This window comes from Eleginops maclovinus, chromosome 16 (genome assembly GCF_036324505.1).
Source record: "Eleginops maclovinus isolate JMC-PN-2008 ecotype Puerto Natales chromosome 16, JC_Emac_rtc_rv5, whole genome shotgun sequence".
NCBI classification, from domain to species: Eukaryota; Metazoa; Chordata; class Actinopteri; order Perciformes; family Eleginopidae; genus Eleginops; species Eleginops maclovinus.
Genome location: NC_086364.1, coordinates 15,709,768 through 15,724,210, shown reverse-complemented (window position 1 = coordinate 15,724,210; position 14,443 = coordinate 15,709,768). Strand labels below are relative to the sequence as shown.

At 40.9% G+C, this 14,443-nt stretch overlaps 1 protein-coding gene across 1 annotated transcript; it reads right to left on the bottom strand.

Moving 5' to 3' along the window:
- Positions 1-5,336: 5,336 nt before the first annotated feature.
- On the bottom strand, positions 5,337-13,123 carry cbx4 (chromobox homolog 4 (Pc class homolog, Drosophila)). The gene is made up of 5 exons (XM_063904669.1): positions 12,792-13,123; positions 12,654-12,697; positions 11,822-11,887; positions 9,543-9,609; positions 5,337-8,263 (listed from the first exon to the last, which is right to left on the bottom strand). The coding sequence occupies exons 1-5, from the start codon at positions 12,858-12,860 to the stop codon at positions 6,866-6,868; spliced, it is 1,644 nt and encodes a 547-aa protein (XP_063760739.1). The 5' UTR covers positions 12,861-13,123; the 3' UTR covers positions 5,337-6,865.
- Positions 13,124-14,443: the final 1,320 nt, after the last annotated feature.

Genomic DNA, 14,443 nt, shown 5'->3' with positions numbered 1-14,443 from the left:
GTAGGACGGATCGCACATTGGCTCGGTTGTTGCTACGTGCTCCGGGTTTCTGAGTGAAGGGGAGGAGTCCCGCTGCTCAGGCTGCTGTAGAGGAATGTCTGGCACAGGGGGGCAAGAGAAGTCAGAGCGGATCCACAGAGCACTGAGGGGGTCCAGAGAGTCCAAACTAAAAAAAATAAATAATAAGTTTCACTTGCGGTTAAAGAAAAACCGAAAACAAAGAAATTAAACAAACGTGGGAGGACACATAATGTTTTAATAGAGTGGATGATCCTCATGCAACACACATTTATGTAAACATCAATCAGTGTAAAATTATGAATAAATTATGAATTCAATTCTAACCAATATCACATTTAAAAATGTTCACATCTAATGTTGTCTAATGGGACACTAAACGTTCAAATATCAGCCCCATTTAAGGAATTTCAAATAACCCTGAGTCACATTTTGATTTGGATTCGTCTATATAAATAATTATTAAAAAATATATATTTAAATAAATTATAAACTGCAAACCTGTTTAAGTCGAGCTCCATGTTTCCCTATCAAACGATGTTTAAATCACAATGTAATAACATAATATGGGTGTAAGGACAATGCCCATTAACGTTTTACGCAGCACACAATATTTCACTGTGTAGCAATGATAACCGAATAAAGACCGAACACACCCCCCCCCCTCCCAAAAAAATCATTATTTCGGTCGATTGGTTTTAAATGTCCTTTCCATAGGGTATTCTTTACGCATTGTGCACGTTAACAGTAAAGGAAATACGGTTTATTTAGACTCAATTATTTCATCACAACCAAATTAGATGAAAGCAAATATGGTCCATAACGACTGCATTAATATCGTTGCTTCAGTCAAAAACATGCAGAATATTCACAGTCATAATTTATATAAATGTATTTTAGAGTGACTGAAGGACATTTGAATAATTCCTGGATGAGTGTTGACTCTTGAAAAGCACAAGGATTGTGTAAATATATTTTGCAAACTGGACTCTAAAAGTTATTTTTCCTACAAAGTTTGGCAACATTTAAATGAAATATTAACCCAGAGTAAAATAAGTGAAGTTTTAGGTTTTTTTGCATCCAAATACAACTTAAAAAAAATAAAAATCATTTGTTTTAATATAATTGAAATACTGGTGCACATTCGTTTCATTGTTTATATTATTATATTAATAATAATTGCCATTATCACTGTTATCAAAATGATTAATACTATTAATATTATTATTGTTTTTATTCATTTCTGATATTGTGTTTTTTACTTCTTGTTTTTAGCTTAATTGAACATAAAACGTTTCTTTATCTTCAATCAGTAGCATATTATTATTATGATTATGAGTATTTTGTGGTAAATTTTGAATTGACTAAATTGATGGTGAAGAAAATCGTAACTTTAAGTAATAATCACATAAATAAAAACACATTGTATAAACGGAATAAAGTGCCAAGTTGCACCTTAATCTTCTAAGGCCTCAGTTGCAATTCTCATTATTGGTCAGCTAGTCATTCTAAATTAAAAAAAATGTTGATAAAAATCTACTAACAAATTTCACTCAAAACAAAAATGTTCCCAAGATAAACATTTACGTTTAATAATCTTGCAGTCCTTCTAACTGCTAAAGCCTTCAGGTCCTCGGCATTATCATTCCAATGCTGAACGGAAAGTCTAATAGATAACACAGATAATTATACAATTGAAAATGCGCTAAGCAAAAAGAAACATTAGCACAATACTGTATTATTTAATTTTCAGGTTTCTATAACGGTGGTCTTCCCTTTTTTCCAGTCAGTCAATTTAAAAGGAATAGCAACAATCGTGCAGATTGTGCAGTATGAGCAGTCCTGTGAGATTGTACACATGTAATGAATAAATAAGGGCAGAATTGTATCTGGTATCAACCACCAACGTGTTTTTTTGTTGATGCTATGGGCCAGAATTTTCCACTGATGGAGAACACAATATTCTGCCAATGTGGCGATTGTAAAAGATGTGGCAGCTTCCCCATAGTGAATACAACTCAAAGGTGACTTTATGAAATAAATATTAATAGACAATTCACACACATTTGCCACACAAATAAACAATACTTAGAAAACACAGTCTACAAATGCATTTCTCTACATATATTCTTGATCTGTGATAATCCTCATGTTGTTAAAACTATAAAATCCTTCAAATGTACCCTTGATGACGCAAATTTAAAAAGAAATACATGTGTTTTAATTTGTCTTAATTATATTTCAGGTTAATTAGATGTGGGATCATTTCCTGCAGATGTGTAAAGGTAATCGCAACATAAGCAGGGAGGCGGTCTGTCGTCCACCCGTCTTCATTCTCGATCAAGTTAAAGATACTGCGTAATATATTTGCTGCTATCTGTTTAAATTCTCCCCGCAATGGAGGAGACAAAGGCGGTGCGCCGTGGACAAAAGATGCGTTGTGGCTGCCGTCGAAATATGAACCACCATTTTGATAGTCACTGCCTGTAGACCGACATTTCCTGTCGGTACTATAATGGCTCTGCACCGTTTGTGTTCAGAGAGAAAGCGGCTGGTGCACGCAGAGAGCAGGCAGCCTCCATATTTGGCTGCGAGTCGATGAAAAGTGAGTCTGCGGGAGCCGCAATGGCGACAGCCGTACATGAATAAACACTGCTGGCTCTGTGAGAACATTATTGGCTCTCTGGTTTCTGGGCAACTGCTGCACACAGCTCGCTGTTCTCTGTCCTACTTTACCGGGCGACATTTTCTTCTGAAGGTGGCTCACACATACAAACCACAAGCGAGAAACTGTGAAGCCATATTTCAGCGCATGCTTTGAATTAGAGAGCATCCTTTAGAACAGCCTGATATGCTGCACCACACCACAGCTCCAGCTCTCATTTCTCACACTATAACTATTTTAGGTTGCCTCTATTCGTGTTCAACATATACGTTCTAGATGAAAAATGAAAGATCCACTGAGGTCATCTCGATTGTTTTATGTATTTAAAAATAAAACCCAAGAAGTCAACAAATGAATTCCAAAATGACTTGAAGCACTTTCGCATTTCAAACAATAAAAACCATGTATCTACATCTATTAAATGTAGGCTAGTGAGCATAGGCCTCCTCCGGGTTGCACACTGAGCTTTAAATTATCCAAACGATCCTTTTGCTGACATGATCCTGTGACGGTGCACTGTGCGGGGATGAAACCGACACTGTGCAGGCTGCTGGTGGGCACGATGATAAAGGGGGAATGTGAAACATCACCCTTGGTCTATAAATATGTTCCCCTGCTCAACGATGTTTCAGTACGGATGCATGACTGACTCGCATGCTCCAAAGCCATGAAAGGCCTACAGAGAGCATTTACACAGAGACAAACATGAGAGCTGTGTGTGTTCATGACATTTCAACGTTGCTCATATCAACTGATATAGACGGAGTTTCGCAATTGAGAAATGTGCTCTGTCATGCGTGTCTTTGGTTGCCATTCATAGACAGTCCCCTGTGGGCCTGTTTGGAGTTATCGATTAGTTGTCATATTTTTGTCCTTTTCAGACTCCTAAGTTCACACAACAAATACAACGAACACATTATTTATTAAGCAATTCAAAGATTCATTTATAGAGAGGGAACCCGGCCATTTGTTTGTAAAATTAGTAAATTAACCCTTAAATCGCCTCTTGCTGGTTATTCTGTTCCAACACGAGATCAGATAGTTAGATGAAAATGGTATGAATGAGTTTGGGACAAATATACAAATTAACTAAATTCTTGACACACACTTCTTAATCTATGAGATCCCTATGGCATATACATGTGTTGAGTTGGGTTAGCATTCCAGTTAGCCTTTAAGTTTTGAAAATAATTTTCTGACACTGGCTTAATGTGACGCCAGATAACTAGAGAAAGTCTCTGTGACAAATGACCTGGCAACAAAATCAAAACCACACAAGAGTTCTGAGGGAATGTTTATTTATTCTGTAAATAGGTGGAAATAATGTAAAATTGAGGTATCCTTCATTTATTTTAATCAGATTAAAGGAATGGATACAGAAATAACTTTTGCGACCCATGTTTCTGTTAGGTTGCACTGTTTATGTCACATTCTTTGATGGGAAACCCCCATGACTAAACTAAAGAACACACACACACACACACACACACACACACACACACACACACACACACACACACACACACACACACACACACACACACACACACACACACACACACACACACACACACACACACACACACAAACACACATTCATACATTCCTAGGCCTTTTATCACTCAAAACATTCAAGGGTTAGTCTCTTTACAAGCTTGAGATTCCAGATTATCAACAACAAAAAAATCAGTTTACAAATTCAGATCAGAGTGCTGGCCACAGTCCTTTTGGTGATCCTCCTTGAGTCAAGTCAAGTCAGTTTTATTTATACACTATAGTCAAAAATGTGTAGGACACCTTCTCGTTAGATTGGGAAAACTCCCCTGCCGAGCCAGAATATAAACCTTTAACAGGGAAAAATGTAAGAAACCTGAGACAGAGTAACTAAGAGATTAATTTCATTTGACACCCTATGATCAGAAATATTAACATAATACAATATTCAAAAACCAGACTGAGGCAGCATTTGGCGATGTAATGAAGCTTGTTTCTAAAACTTTGCATTTGTGAATGTGTCTTTATGAGTCTGAACTTGCCTCTAAATTTTACTGTATGATAATAATGTAGTGAGAAGGGCTGTGTCATTGTGGCGCGGCCTTTTACGAGTCAACATAGCCCTTTAAAACAAGTTACACAATGTTCTGGAAATGCCACGAAGCCTTTTGCAGACACTTTATATTTAAATGCCATAATTGACGCCTATAACTGTCACATTGTGCTGGAAGGCACTCAAGCTTATAAACCATGTGATGGCTGAATACTTGCCCTCCATGACGCCTTTCTTCTTGATAGAATCTAAGAATTACATAACAGACTTCCTCTATGTTGTGTGTTTACATTCCTGCTCGGGGTCGAGCTGCAGTAGAAAAATAATGCATGGGTAAAGTTTTAATAATACGAGCTGCTGGTGCAGTTATGCAATAGAGGACCCTTTGTGCAGGATCGTTTGTGATTACGCAACACAATCTGTTTTTCTGTTCATGGTTCACAACCACATTTCTAGTGTTTATTGTTCCATTCTTTGTCAGTATGAGCAAAAGGACTTCATAACAACGGATACATAAGTCTTTCACTAGAGCACTAGAAAAAAGTTATTTTAGTGGGTTCAATTTATCAACACATGAACCAAATATCAATGCAACAACAAATCAGGTAATTTCTTTTTCTTTATTGTGAAACATACCGTCCAAAAAGTTGTGCCAACAGCAATATCTCAACCAACTTTTGGTAGAACATACTTCATATCAATCAGTCTGATTTTAAGTGCCAGAAAGAATGATCAAAATAAAGTCAAAGATATAAAAGTAGCAAATAGATGCAAAATATCTTTTGAAAGTTCAGTGGAATCACTTGTAACTTCTGATGCAGAGCATCTTTGTAGTTGTTTTGTTAACAAATTAAATGTTATTAAATATGCTTCATTTTTTATGTTAACATTTTAGCATTCGTACTGTTCTGCATTAAACGTGCGAAGAAGGCAATTTCGACTCAAATGTAGGTTACATCCAACAGCTTTGACATTTGAATTTTCAGCAGCATAATCAAAACAGCTGGCACTCATTGGCCGCCTCACAACTCACATGTATTCCGTGTAACATACTCATCAATGACCCTGGTAGCTTTTTGTAATTTAAATAGTGTAATGTGTTTTATTAAGATAATATGAGCTTCAAAAGCAAAATTAGATGAATATCACTAATCTGTGTGACATTAGAATACTCCTATTGAGACTAGCATATGCATTTTCGAAGTAACTGCATCACTGTGAGATCAACAGAAAGGTAAGTAAACAAAATCTATTTAAGATAAGAATTGATACGTCAGTTTAACGGCAAAGACTCAAGTTTGATAAATGACACACTTTTCTTAATGTTTGAGATGTCACATTTGATTCCATACATGTTCGCTAAAGGTGACATGTGCAACAAAGTAATAGATTGGGTAGCAACAGCAACATCACCGACAGCTTTGTTGCATCTAAATGGCAGGACAAAACCTGGCAAAAGAAGTATATACCGGGGCATTACTAAAAAGTTGTTTACACAGTGGTGTGTGTGTTTACACTGTATTCAGACACACCTGCTGTTTAAATTTGAATGTCAAGTCATGGCCAGTCATGTTTTCTCAAACAAGCCACAAACAAAACATGTCAAAAGTATGCCAATTGCCAGTTTGAGGGTACTTGTCAGCAGTAAAAAGTAAAATAAGACTTAAAGAGAGCAGAGGTTTCTTCACTTGTAATGACACAAACCAACATATGAAAATGTAATTAAGTGCTTTCAACTTGATCTTTGATCTCTATATACTCAACAACATCCTCTACCTTCTATCAGGACCAAAATAAGTGATATTATTCATACAAAATGTGTTAAAACCTTCATACATCTGAGGTTATAAGTTTGGTACAGGTATGAAACGACAGCAAAAGTATCCCATTTAGCTCGATATGACAAATAAACAGTATATTTTTTAAAGTGGAACACATCCACCTGAATGCATTCGCTCAAATCCTCGAGGGCACTTTCTTGACTACGACGTCACAGAGGAGTTACAGTATAAAACATTATAAGAAACATATTTAATTTGAATGATAAATTATAAATTTTCACATATACAAAATTTAGATGTTTTTACATATGTACATATTCACATGATCCATCATTGAGTCCCATTTACGGTTTCTTAAAAAGAAACATATTCCTTGAAGGTGACGGTGAGACTGTTTGTTGTAATGTCAGTGATTATGATATTTCCCATAAAAGGGGAGATCTTTTTAACGGGTGCTTCTTTAGATTTCTCTGTGGATTTCTGTGTTTCTTGTACCACAGGAGGTGTGTTTATGACAGCAGGTTCAGGCTCCGGATGGATTTCCAGCTCCACCTGCTTCTTAGTCTTTGGGCAGCTGAGATCCATAGGCTCCTCTTGGCTGTCCACAACCTCAAATGTACATGTGCTGCTGTGGCGTGGGCCGCTAAAGTGGAGGTCCATAGGTTTGTCCTGAGGTGGTGTGACAACAGTGCAGGGCACGCTGAAGCTTCTGGAAGTCAGGTACGTTTTGGAGACACTCCTGTCCTCAACAGGATCTGATAGCTTTCGCTTGCGGTCGTTAGGAAAAGAAGGGATCCTGATAGTCTCAATGGATGTAGGGGTCGGGATGTTGGAGTCAACAGACCAGGACGTCAGTGGTGAGCTAGCGGTCAACTGAAGAGGCAGATCTTCCGGTAAATCGGCCTGACCTCGAGCCACTTCAGTGTTGTATTCCTCTGCTGTGCTTGGAGAAGGTTTGGAGAAATGTCTGTCCTTTGGGGAACACTTTATGGGATGCTCTGCAGCAGGGAGGGAGCTGCCATTGCAGAGCTCTTTGGGGATCCCGTTCTCGGGGTGCTCCACTATTTTGGTTGTGCGTGCTGGATTGTTTCCTGACGGTTTGGCGTTTTGGAGTTTCACTTCGCTCGACGATTCCCCGTGTTTACCCTTTGCTCCGTTAACCTTGTTGCCGTCCATATATTTGCTCATGACAATAACAATACGTCCATTCTTGTTTTTGTTCTTGATTATCTTCATTTTGCTGCTCACAGAGCTAGGCAGCGTGGCGTCTTTAGGATTGGGTTTAAGGGCATGTTCGCTCTCAGCGTCTTTAACAGCGGGTTTCCTCACCTCCACTGCCAGCTCTTTGACTTTGCTCAAGCAGCCTGTGTCTTTGTCTCGAATCCATTTCTGCTGCAAGGCCAGCGGTAAGTTCCAGCCAGGATTTGCTGGTTTACTGGCCGGTTCCTGAACTTTGACCACCTCTTTGAGCCTGGAAGCCTGTGCCTCGTACATGTTGGGGTCAGGTTCATAGTGGTGGTGCTTCTTGCTGTTGAGCTGGTAGATGAATTTCTTCTTGCCGTTGATTGGCTGGTCGGTGGGGATATCCTGGCTGCTGGGCTGGTACTGATGGTGCTTCTTGCTGTTGAGCTGGTATTGCTGAGCCTGTGGACGCTGTGCCGGGATGGGATCGGATTTGAGGCTAACCTCGGCGTCTTGAGATGATTCCTGGAAACCTGCAGGGATACAGGATCGCCTGGCAAATGACGGTACCTTTAAAAAAAAAAAGAGGGACAAAAACCTAGTTTAACATCTTAAATGTTGTTGTCAAGACAAGAATATGATCAACCATATGAATAAAACCCAAGAAAAAACGACAGGAATTTGTGGTTCCCCTAAAGTAACCATTTGATTAAAAAAAAGGGTATAATAGGAAATTTGGGGGATAAAAAACAAAACATTATAGATCAATTTAGGTGGCCTGAGTTAGGTATAGTAAATTCATTTTTTTATAATACAGTCATTTATAATAATACAACTACTTGCCTAAATACATTATACCCTCCCTGCCTGGGATTTGCTCACTACTTTCAAACCACAAGTTTGAAACGCAGGGTTTAATGTTACACATTTGTCTCAGCTTATTAAAAGCAACTTGATTTTTATAGGAAAGGTCTATGTAGTTGGGGTTAAGTGGCTCTTACAACAGCTAAAATATGCAAATCTGCATGCTGAAATTCAAATGAAAGTGTACAGGATGATGAAGCCTATTGGAAATATAAATAAACTTTTAGGTCATTGCTAAGCTTACGACATCCCTCCCACCATCTTGTCCCCTCCCCCTCTCCTGTACAGACTGACCCTTCGGGCCGTCAGAGGGGAACTGCAGCGGAACGCTCAAGACGCTTTGGCTGTGACCTCGGGTCACAGAAGTGCCACCAGACATGTCACGCTTTAGCCCGGATTTCTGGCCACGTGTGACTCTGGCAGAGTGGTATGCCTCTTAAGGAGTGACACTGCATAGCAATCAGCTCTGAGTCTCTCAAAATATATAATCACATTTGGCTCAGAAAGCAGTGCTGTAAAGGTCCGAGCTAAGATAGTCAATGCACGACACTGGTGCTTCTTTCAGCCATTTATTTTTATGTTTTCCAAACAGGAAAATGAAAGAAAACATTCTCTCAAAACAGATGAATGTTGTGCAAAAAAATATCCTTGTGTTTTGCATGAAAAGCTATTTAGCATAAAGAAATAATGAACATGCAGATAAAATGAGTGCACTCAAGCAACGCTTACGTAACCTCAGGCCACAAACCCTGTTTCATGATGAGTGTGCAGACATAACCAGCTGGAGGACCCTATCCTTGCTTTGCTTTTACTCTATCTCTCTCCAAACTCTATTAATAACCGCAGCCATAATGGCTACGGCTCTAAAACACCTGACTGGCCCCTTCCCCCCTTTTGGCCCCTTAAAGAATGAAACATACAGAAAGGTTTAGAAAAGCAGGACATGGCAAACAATCACGTTTGTGATGATGAAGAAGATAATTACCTGGAGTAAAAGATGTTTTGGTTTTGGCCCCCGTTTGCGGTAACCCATCAGCTGCTCCTGCCTCTCTCTGTGAAAACAAAAGATAATTAAATTTCCCTGCACCATGTTTACCTTCTATATACCACATCTCATTTGACTGACACGGTTTCACCTTTCTGCATTAAAAATCTAATTACACCACAAACATAATGACAGGTTCAACATTTTCGAGTTTGTTCATTTTCTTCTACCTATTCAAGGTCAAAAGTGGAATTTAGATTTGGAGGACTAATGAATACCCACATGTGACCCGCTGCAAAGCATTATGGTCCTTATTTGCATAGCTCTCCATGGTAATCGGCCCATTCTATATTCTCATTATCCAAGAGAAATTCAATTAAGGCAACGGCAGGGAAAATCTCCCCTTGTCTTTCAAATATCCTCCCTCCTGCAGCATGCCCTTCCTTCTACATTCAATCTCTAATTAGGGTCATGAGGGATGGAATGGGATACATACAACATGGTAGAGTACTTCTGAGATACATGCTGCTGTTGAAAACACGCAAACCACCAGCCTTGTGCAACACAACGCCTACACCCTGAAAATATAGGGTGATGAATATCCAACTAATAACAAACATCTCTTGGAGCTGTTTTTATAAGGGGAGGGGAGAGGGATGTATTTATTGTTGTACTGACTAGACCAAGCACTTGAGTTGTCTCTGAAATATTGCTCCCCGGTATAAACCTTGACTCATCATTGGCTTGTGAAGGCCGACTGCACACGGGCTTCACCAGGCATGCGTTAATCCAGTCTATTGTTGGCCTCTTGCTACAGATGTTCAAACCATTAGAGCTGCCAGAAAGTTGCCACAATAAACAGTCTACATTTTAATGCTATAATGTGTGCGATTTCAAACATCGTCCAACGGGGTGACCCCTATTCACAGAAGATTTGGCAATTACAGCCTCCCTTGTCGGATCCCCTCCCCTCCCCCATCCTCTGGGAGCAAAGAGGAATCCACACACACGGTGCAGAGGCAGCACTCCATGACCATCAGCACAGAGCCAGACACACACACACACACACACACACACACACACACACACACACACACACACACACACACACACACACACACACACACACACACACACACACACACACACACACACACACACACACACACACACACACACACACACACACACACAGCCAGGCCACAGGGGGGGATTTGAGAATGGTACACTGGAAACGCTGGAGAGCACTGCATGTAAATTAGCCTTTTTAGAAATAATAATTCCTTTCTTAAACCATCGTGTCTTTCCCAGTCCCATAAGCGGCCTGGTGGCCTACTGAGGGAGAGTGTATCTCACAGGCCTCATGGGTGCAACAACCCATACAAGATGTGGTTGTGCACGCGCCACAGGGCTAAAATGACAGCTGCATTTGTATTCATTAACATCTCAACCTCTGAGATTGGCATTGATGTGTTTCTGATTATCTTACAGGCATCTATTAAGCCTCTTGACCTATTGAAAGCAGGTTGACTATGTATACATCCAAGGAGAGATATTCTGTTTCCACAACATTAAATGTCAAAATAAAGGCAGCCGTTGCATCGGAAGCATCAAAGCTAGTGCTTTCAATAGGGTTTCTCTTGGGGTGGAAAAGACTGTATGAAATAAGCCTGCAGAAGTAAAGCACAGCTCAGCCTGATAGCATATCTCAGACTAGTATAGTGATGAGAATCCCATCAGGCAGCAGCCTCCTCAAATGAAAACAAAACAAACTGCAGCTCTTGTGTCCACCACCCTGAATGAAAACAGCTCTGGAGTGCAGCTGCTAATTCAACACCTGTCCCGCTCAAACTCCAGTTGCAAACTGATAAAACCAGAATAATCAAATCCACATGGGAAGGATTGTTTTTCAAATTTGCATGCACCTTCTGGCAAATGAAAAGGCAACTACTTCAGTTTTCTCTGTAAAAATGGGTCATGGCATGCATAGAGCTCTCTGATTCCTGACGCAGAATCACGTAATAATATCATAATTTGTTGCAATTTACGTCTTAATCCATGCATATTTCCGATCCTCCCATTAAGTATGATTTAGGATATCCCACTACCACCTCCTCAGCCTATTCCCCAGGAGACCTCCTGTGGGCAGGAGGAGGAGAGGGGAGGAGGAGAAGGGGGATCAGTGCAAGAGTTACTGGAGCGCCCCTCCTCCCATGCCCATATATGGTCATGGCTGAACTGGAGGCTGCGCGGCCTGGTCCGAAGTCCACCTCTCTCACCTGTGTTGAAACGCAACGAGGAGACGAGGGTCCAGAATGTTTTCCTCTGGTTCCCATGTGTTGTATCTGCAGAGAGGAGAGAGCAACTGTCATAGAGCTGTCACGTGCAGACTTCCTTTTTCTAACTGTCACACAGACCTTAGCCTCAGTCCGTCTCACACACACACACACACACACACACACACACACACACACACACACACACACACACACACACACACACACACACACACACACACACACACACACACATTTACCATTACTGTGTAGAATGCACAGGTAAGGCAGGCCTCCAGTTTGACATCAAATATTGTGTTGTTGTAGATTTCTCTGCACTTTGATTTAAAATGTTGCAATTTGTTTTCGCTTCACCGAATCACCCTTGAGGACGTGCAACTGCACATCCAAAATGTCAAAAATAAATTGTCTAAATGTGCTATCTAAACGCTGCTCCAGTACCAACATACAGTCGGCCATTTTAACACCACTGTCTCGTAAATTCGCTGGCAGAGCAGAAATAATTAAAACGGGATTACATGGCTGTGCCTACCCCCTTCCCTCGCATAAATTAGTGAAGGCATCCGCGGATACACTGAAACACATACCGAGCGCGCTCTCCCAGTTTGTACACACACACACACACACACACACACACACACACACACACACACACACACACACACACACACACACACACACACACACACACACACACACACACTGTGCGCGCACGCCCTTGATGAATGCCATTTTTAAGTAACAACACTATATTTTGTCGCAAAAAGGTGCATTTTCCCATTGCAATTGGAGAAAATGTTGCATTCAGACTTACTTTGGAGACCAGCCTCTCCACTTGACCAGGTACTCGATCTTGCCCTGTGATGGTGGAGAAGAACATTTTTGGTTAGGCTCATGTCAGACGCAAAATATCTCAGCGTTCTGAGCGCGTTTTGCAAACATGCTCTGTTACCTTGCGGATGCGCTTCTTTTCGATGCCCTCCACCGCAAAGACATGCTCTCCGGCGGCAGGGAGCTCCATTCTCGGCTGAATCCGATCGCAGGGGCCGGGGGGAGTAGGTGAAATGTTGGCTAGGCAAAGTCGATGTGCCTTCCGCTCGGTGCGTGCTGTGCGCGCTTGGTAGTTTTCCAGTTGTATCCAAATCAGACTGTATTCCCTCCACCTCTCCTCCTAACTCGCTCTCTCTCTCTCCCTCCTTTGCACACTCCACAGTCTTGGCAATGAGCATACAGATATTCACAGTGCGGCTGCGAGCAGCTCTTTTCGTGCAATAGCTCCAGCTCGGAGCATGACGTCAGGAGGGGGAGGGGGAGAGGGAGACCTTGCACAGAGGTTGGGGTTGATCTCGTGCGTATTGGACTGCAGGAGGGATATCTGGAAATTCAAATATATCACTACCTTACTGTTACAGCACAAACAAATAATATCCACTTGAGCAGCTTTAATGTTTGTCGATAGCAAGTCTCCTGAACACCTCTTCCAACAGCTCATGTACTCACTTGAGAAAAAAAAGTTTTATTCAATTATGTCGTGTGGATGTTGATAAATAGAAGATGCATTTTCAACAGATACAAAATACCATTATTAATATTCACACAACTGCTTTGTAATAACTGCATAAGGCATTTTCGAAGCAGTAAACTGGCCCCGAGGTGGTTGACAAAACATATTTTGTCAACCACCTCCAAACCTCGACCAGAAAAACTGTTTTATCAGGACAGTTGTATAACAACACATAAACACATCTAGTCCTTGCAAGTGATTGCAATGTTTCACCAAATCTGGTTTTTCCCTGAACTGAGGCCCTAATGAATAACAAGTTCCCTTTTCAATTTTCGATCCCCTTAAAGCAGCAGTTGTACATGTGCAGAGAGAGGCTTACACTTCCATCTGCTGACAGCGCCCTACAAATATAGGTCACACTCCTTCTGGTCGTCAAACCAGTGCCATGTCCTCTGGGCTCGACTGCCATTAATTTGACACACAGCAGAGGGTTGCTGTGCAGCCCTAAGCCTACCTGTGGCAACTTTATAATGGTGCCACAGCTCTCAGATTGTTCCTCTAAAACCAGCACTACAGTCTGTTATCGGTTGTCAGGAGGTCTATCTGCATCTTGACAATTTAAATCCAAAAGCATAAACCACATCTCCAGTGAGTATGTACTATGTCCTGTAAATGTCATCTGTATTAAGTCACGGGATTTATGGGCACCTAATTGGAAACATGAGAGAAAACACGCGTATTTGCCTCGAATGGCTATTTACGTGCGAAAAATGCCATCCGCACGCATAATTCTAAACAAAAACGCCCAATTTGATTGTGTATATAGCATAAATTGAGTTAAAAGAGAAATAGCAAAAGCTAAAAACCCGATGCTTGTCTTGCTCCAAGAATAATTCAGCACCACAAGGGTTAAAGCCTCTAAGCAGAGCGGCAGCGGCCAGCCTATTAAATACAGGCACGATATATCTCTGCCCTGCCATATAAGGCAATGAGGAAAAAGCGACGAAATGTGGCATTTTGCACTTAATAATTCTCGAATTTCAGTCATAAAATGTGTACAAGAGGGGGTTTAGAGTCAAACATTGCAAACATGCGCGAAG

Bases quoted from the DNA above. Each gene is read 5' to 3' on its own strand.
- cbx4 (XM_063904669.1), bottom strand. From the start codon at position 12,860: ATGGAGCTCCCTGCCGCCGGAGAGCATGTCTTTGCGGTGGAGGGCATC. The intron at 12,698-12,791 runs GTAACAGAGCAT...CCACCATCACAG, and splicing joins AAAAGAAGCGCATCCGCAAG to GGCAAGATCGAGTACCTGGT. The intron at 9,610-11,821 runs GTGAGAGAGGTG...TTGTTTTCACAG, and splicing joins CTCGTTGCGTTTCAACACAG to AGAGAGGCAGGAGCAGCTGA.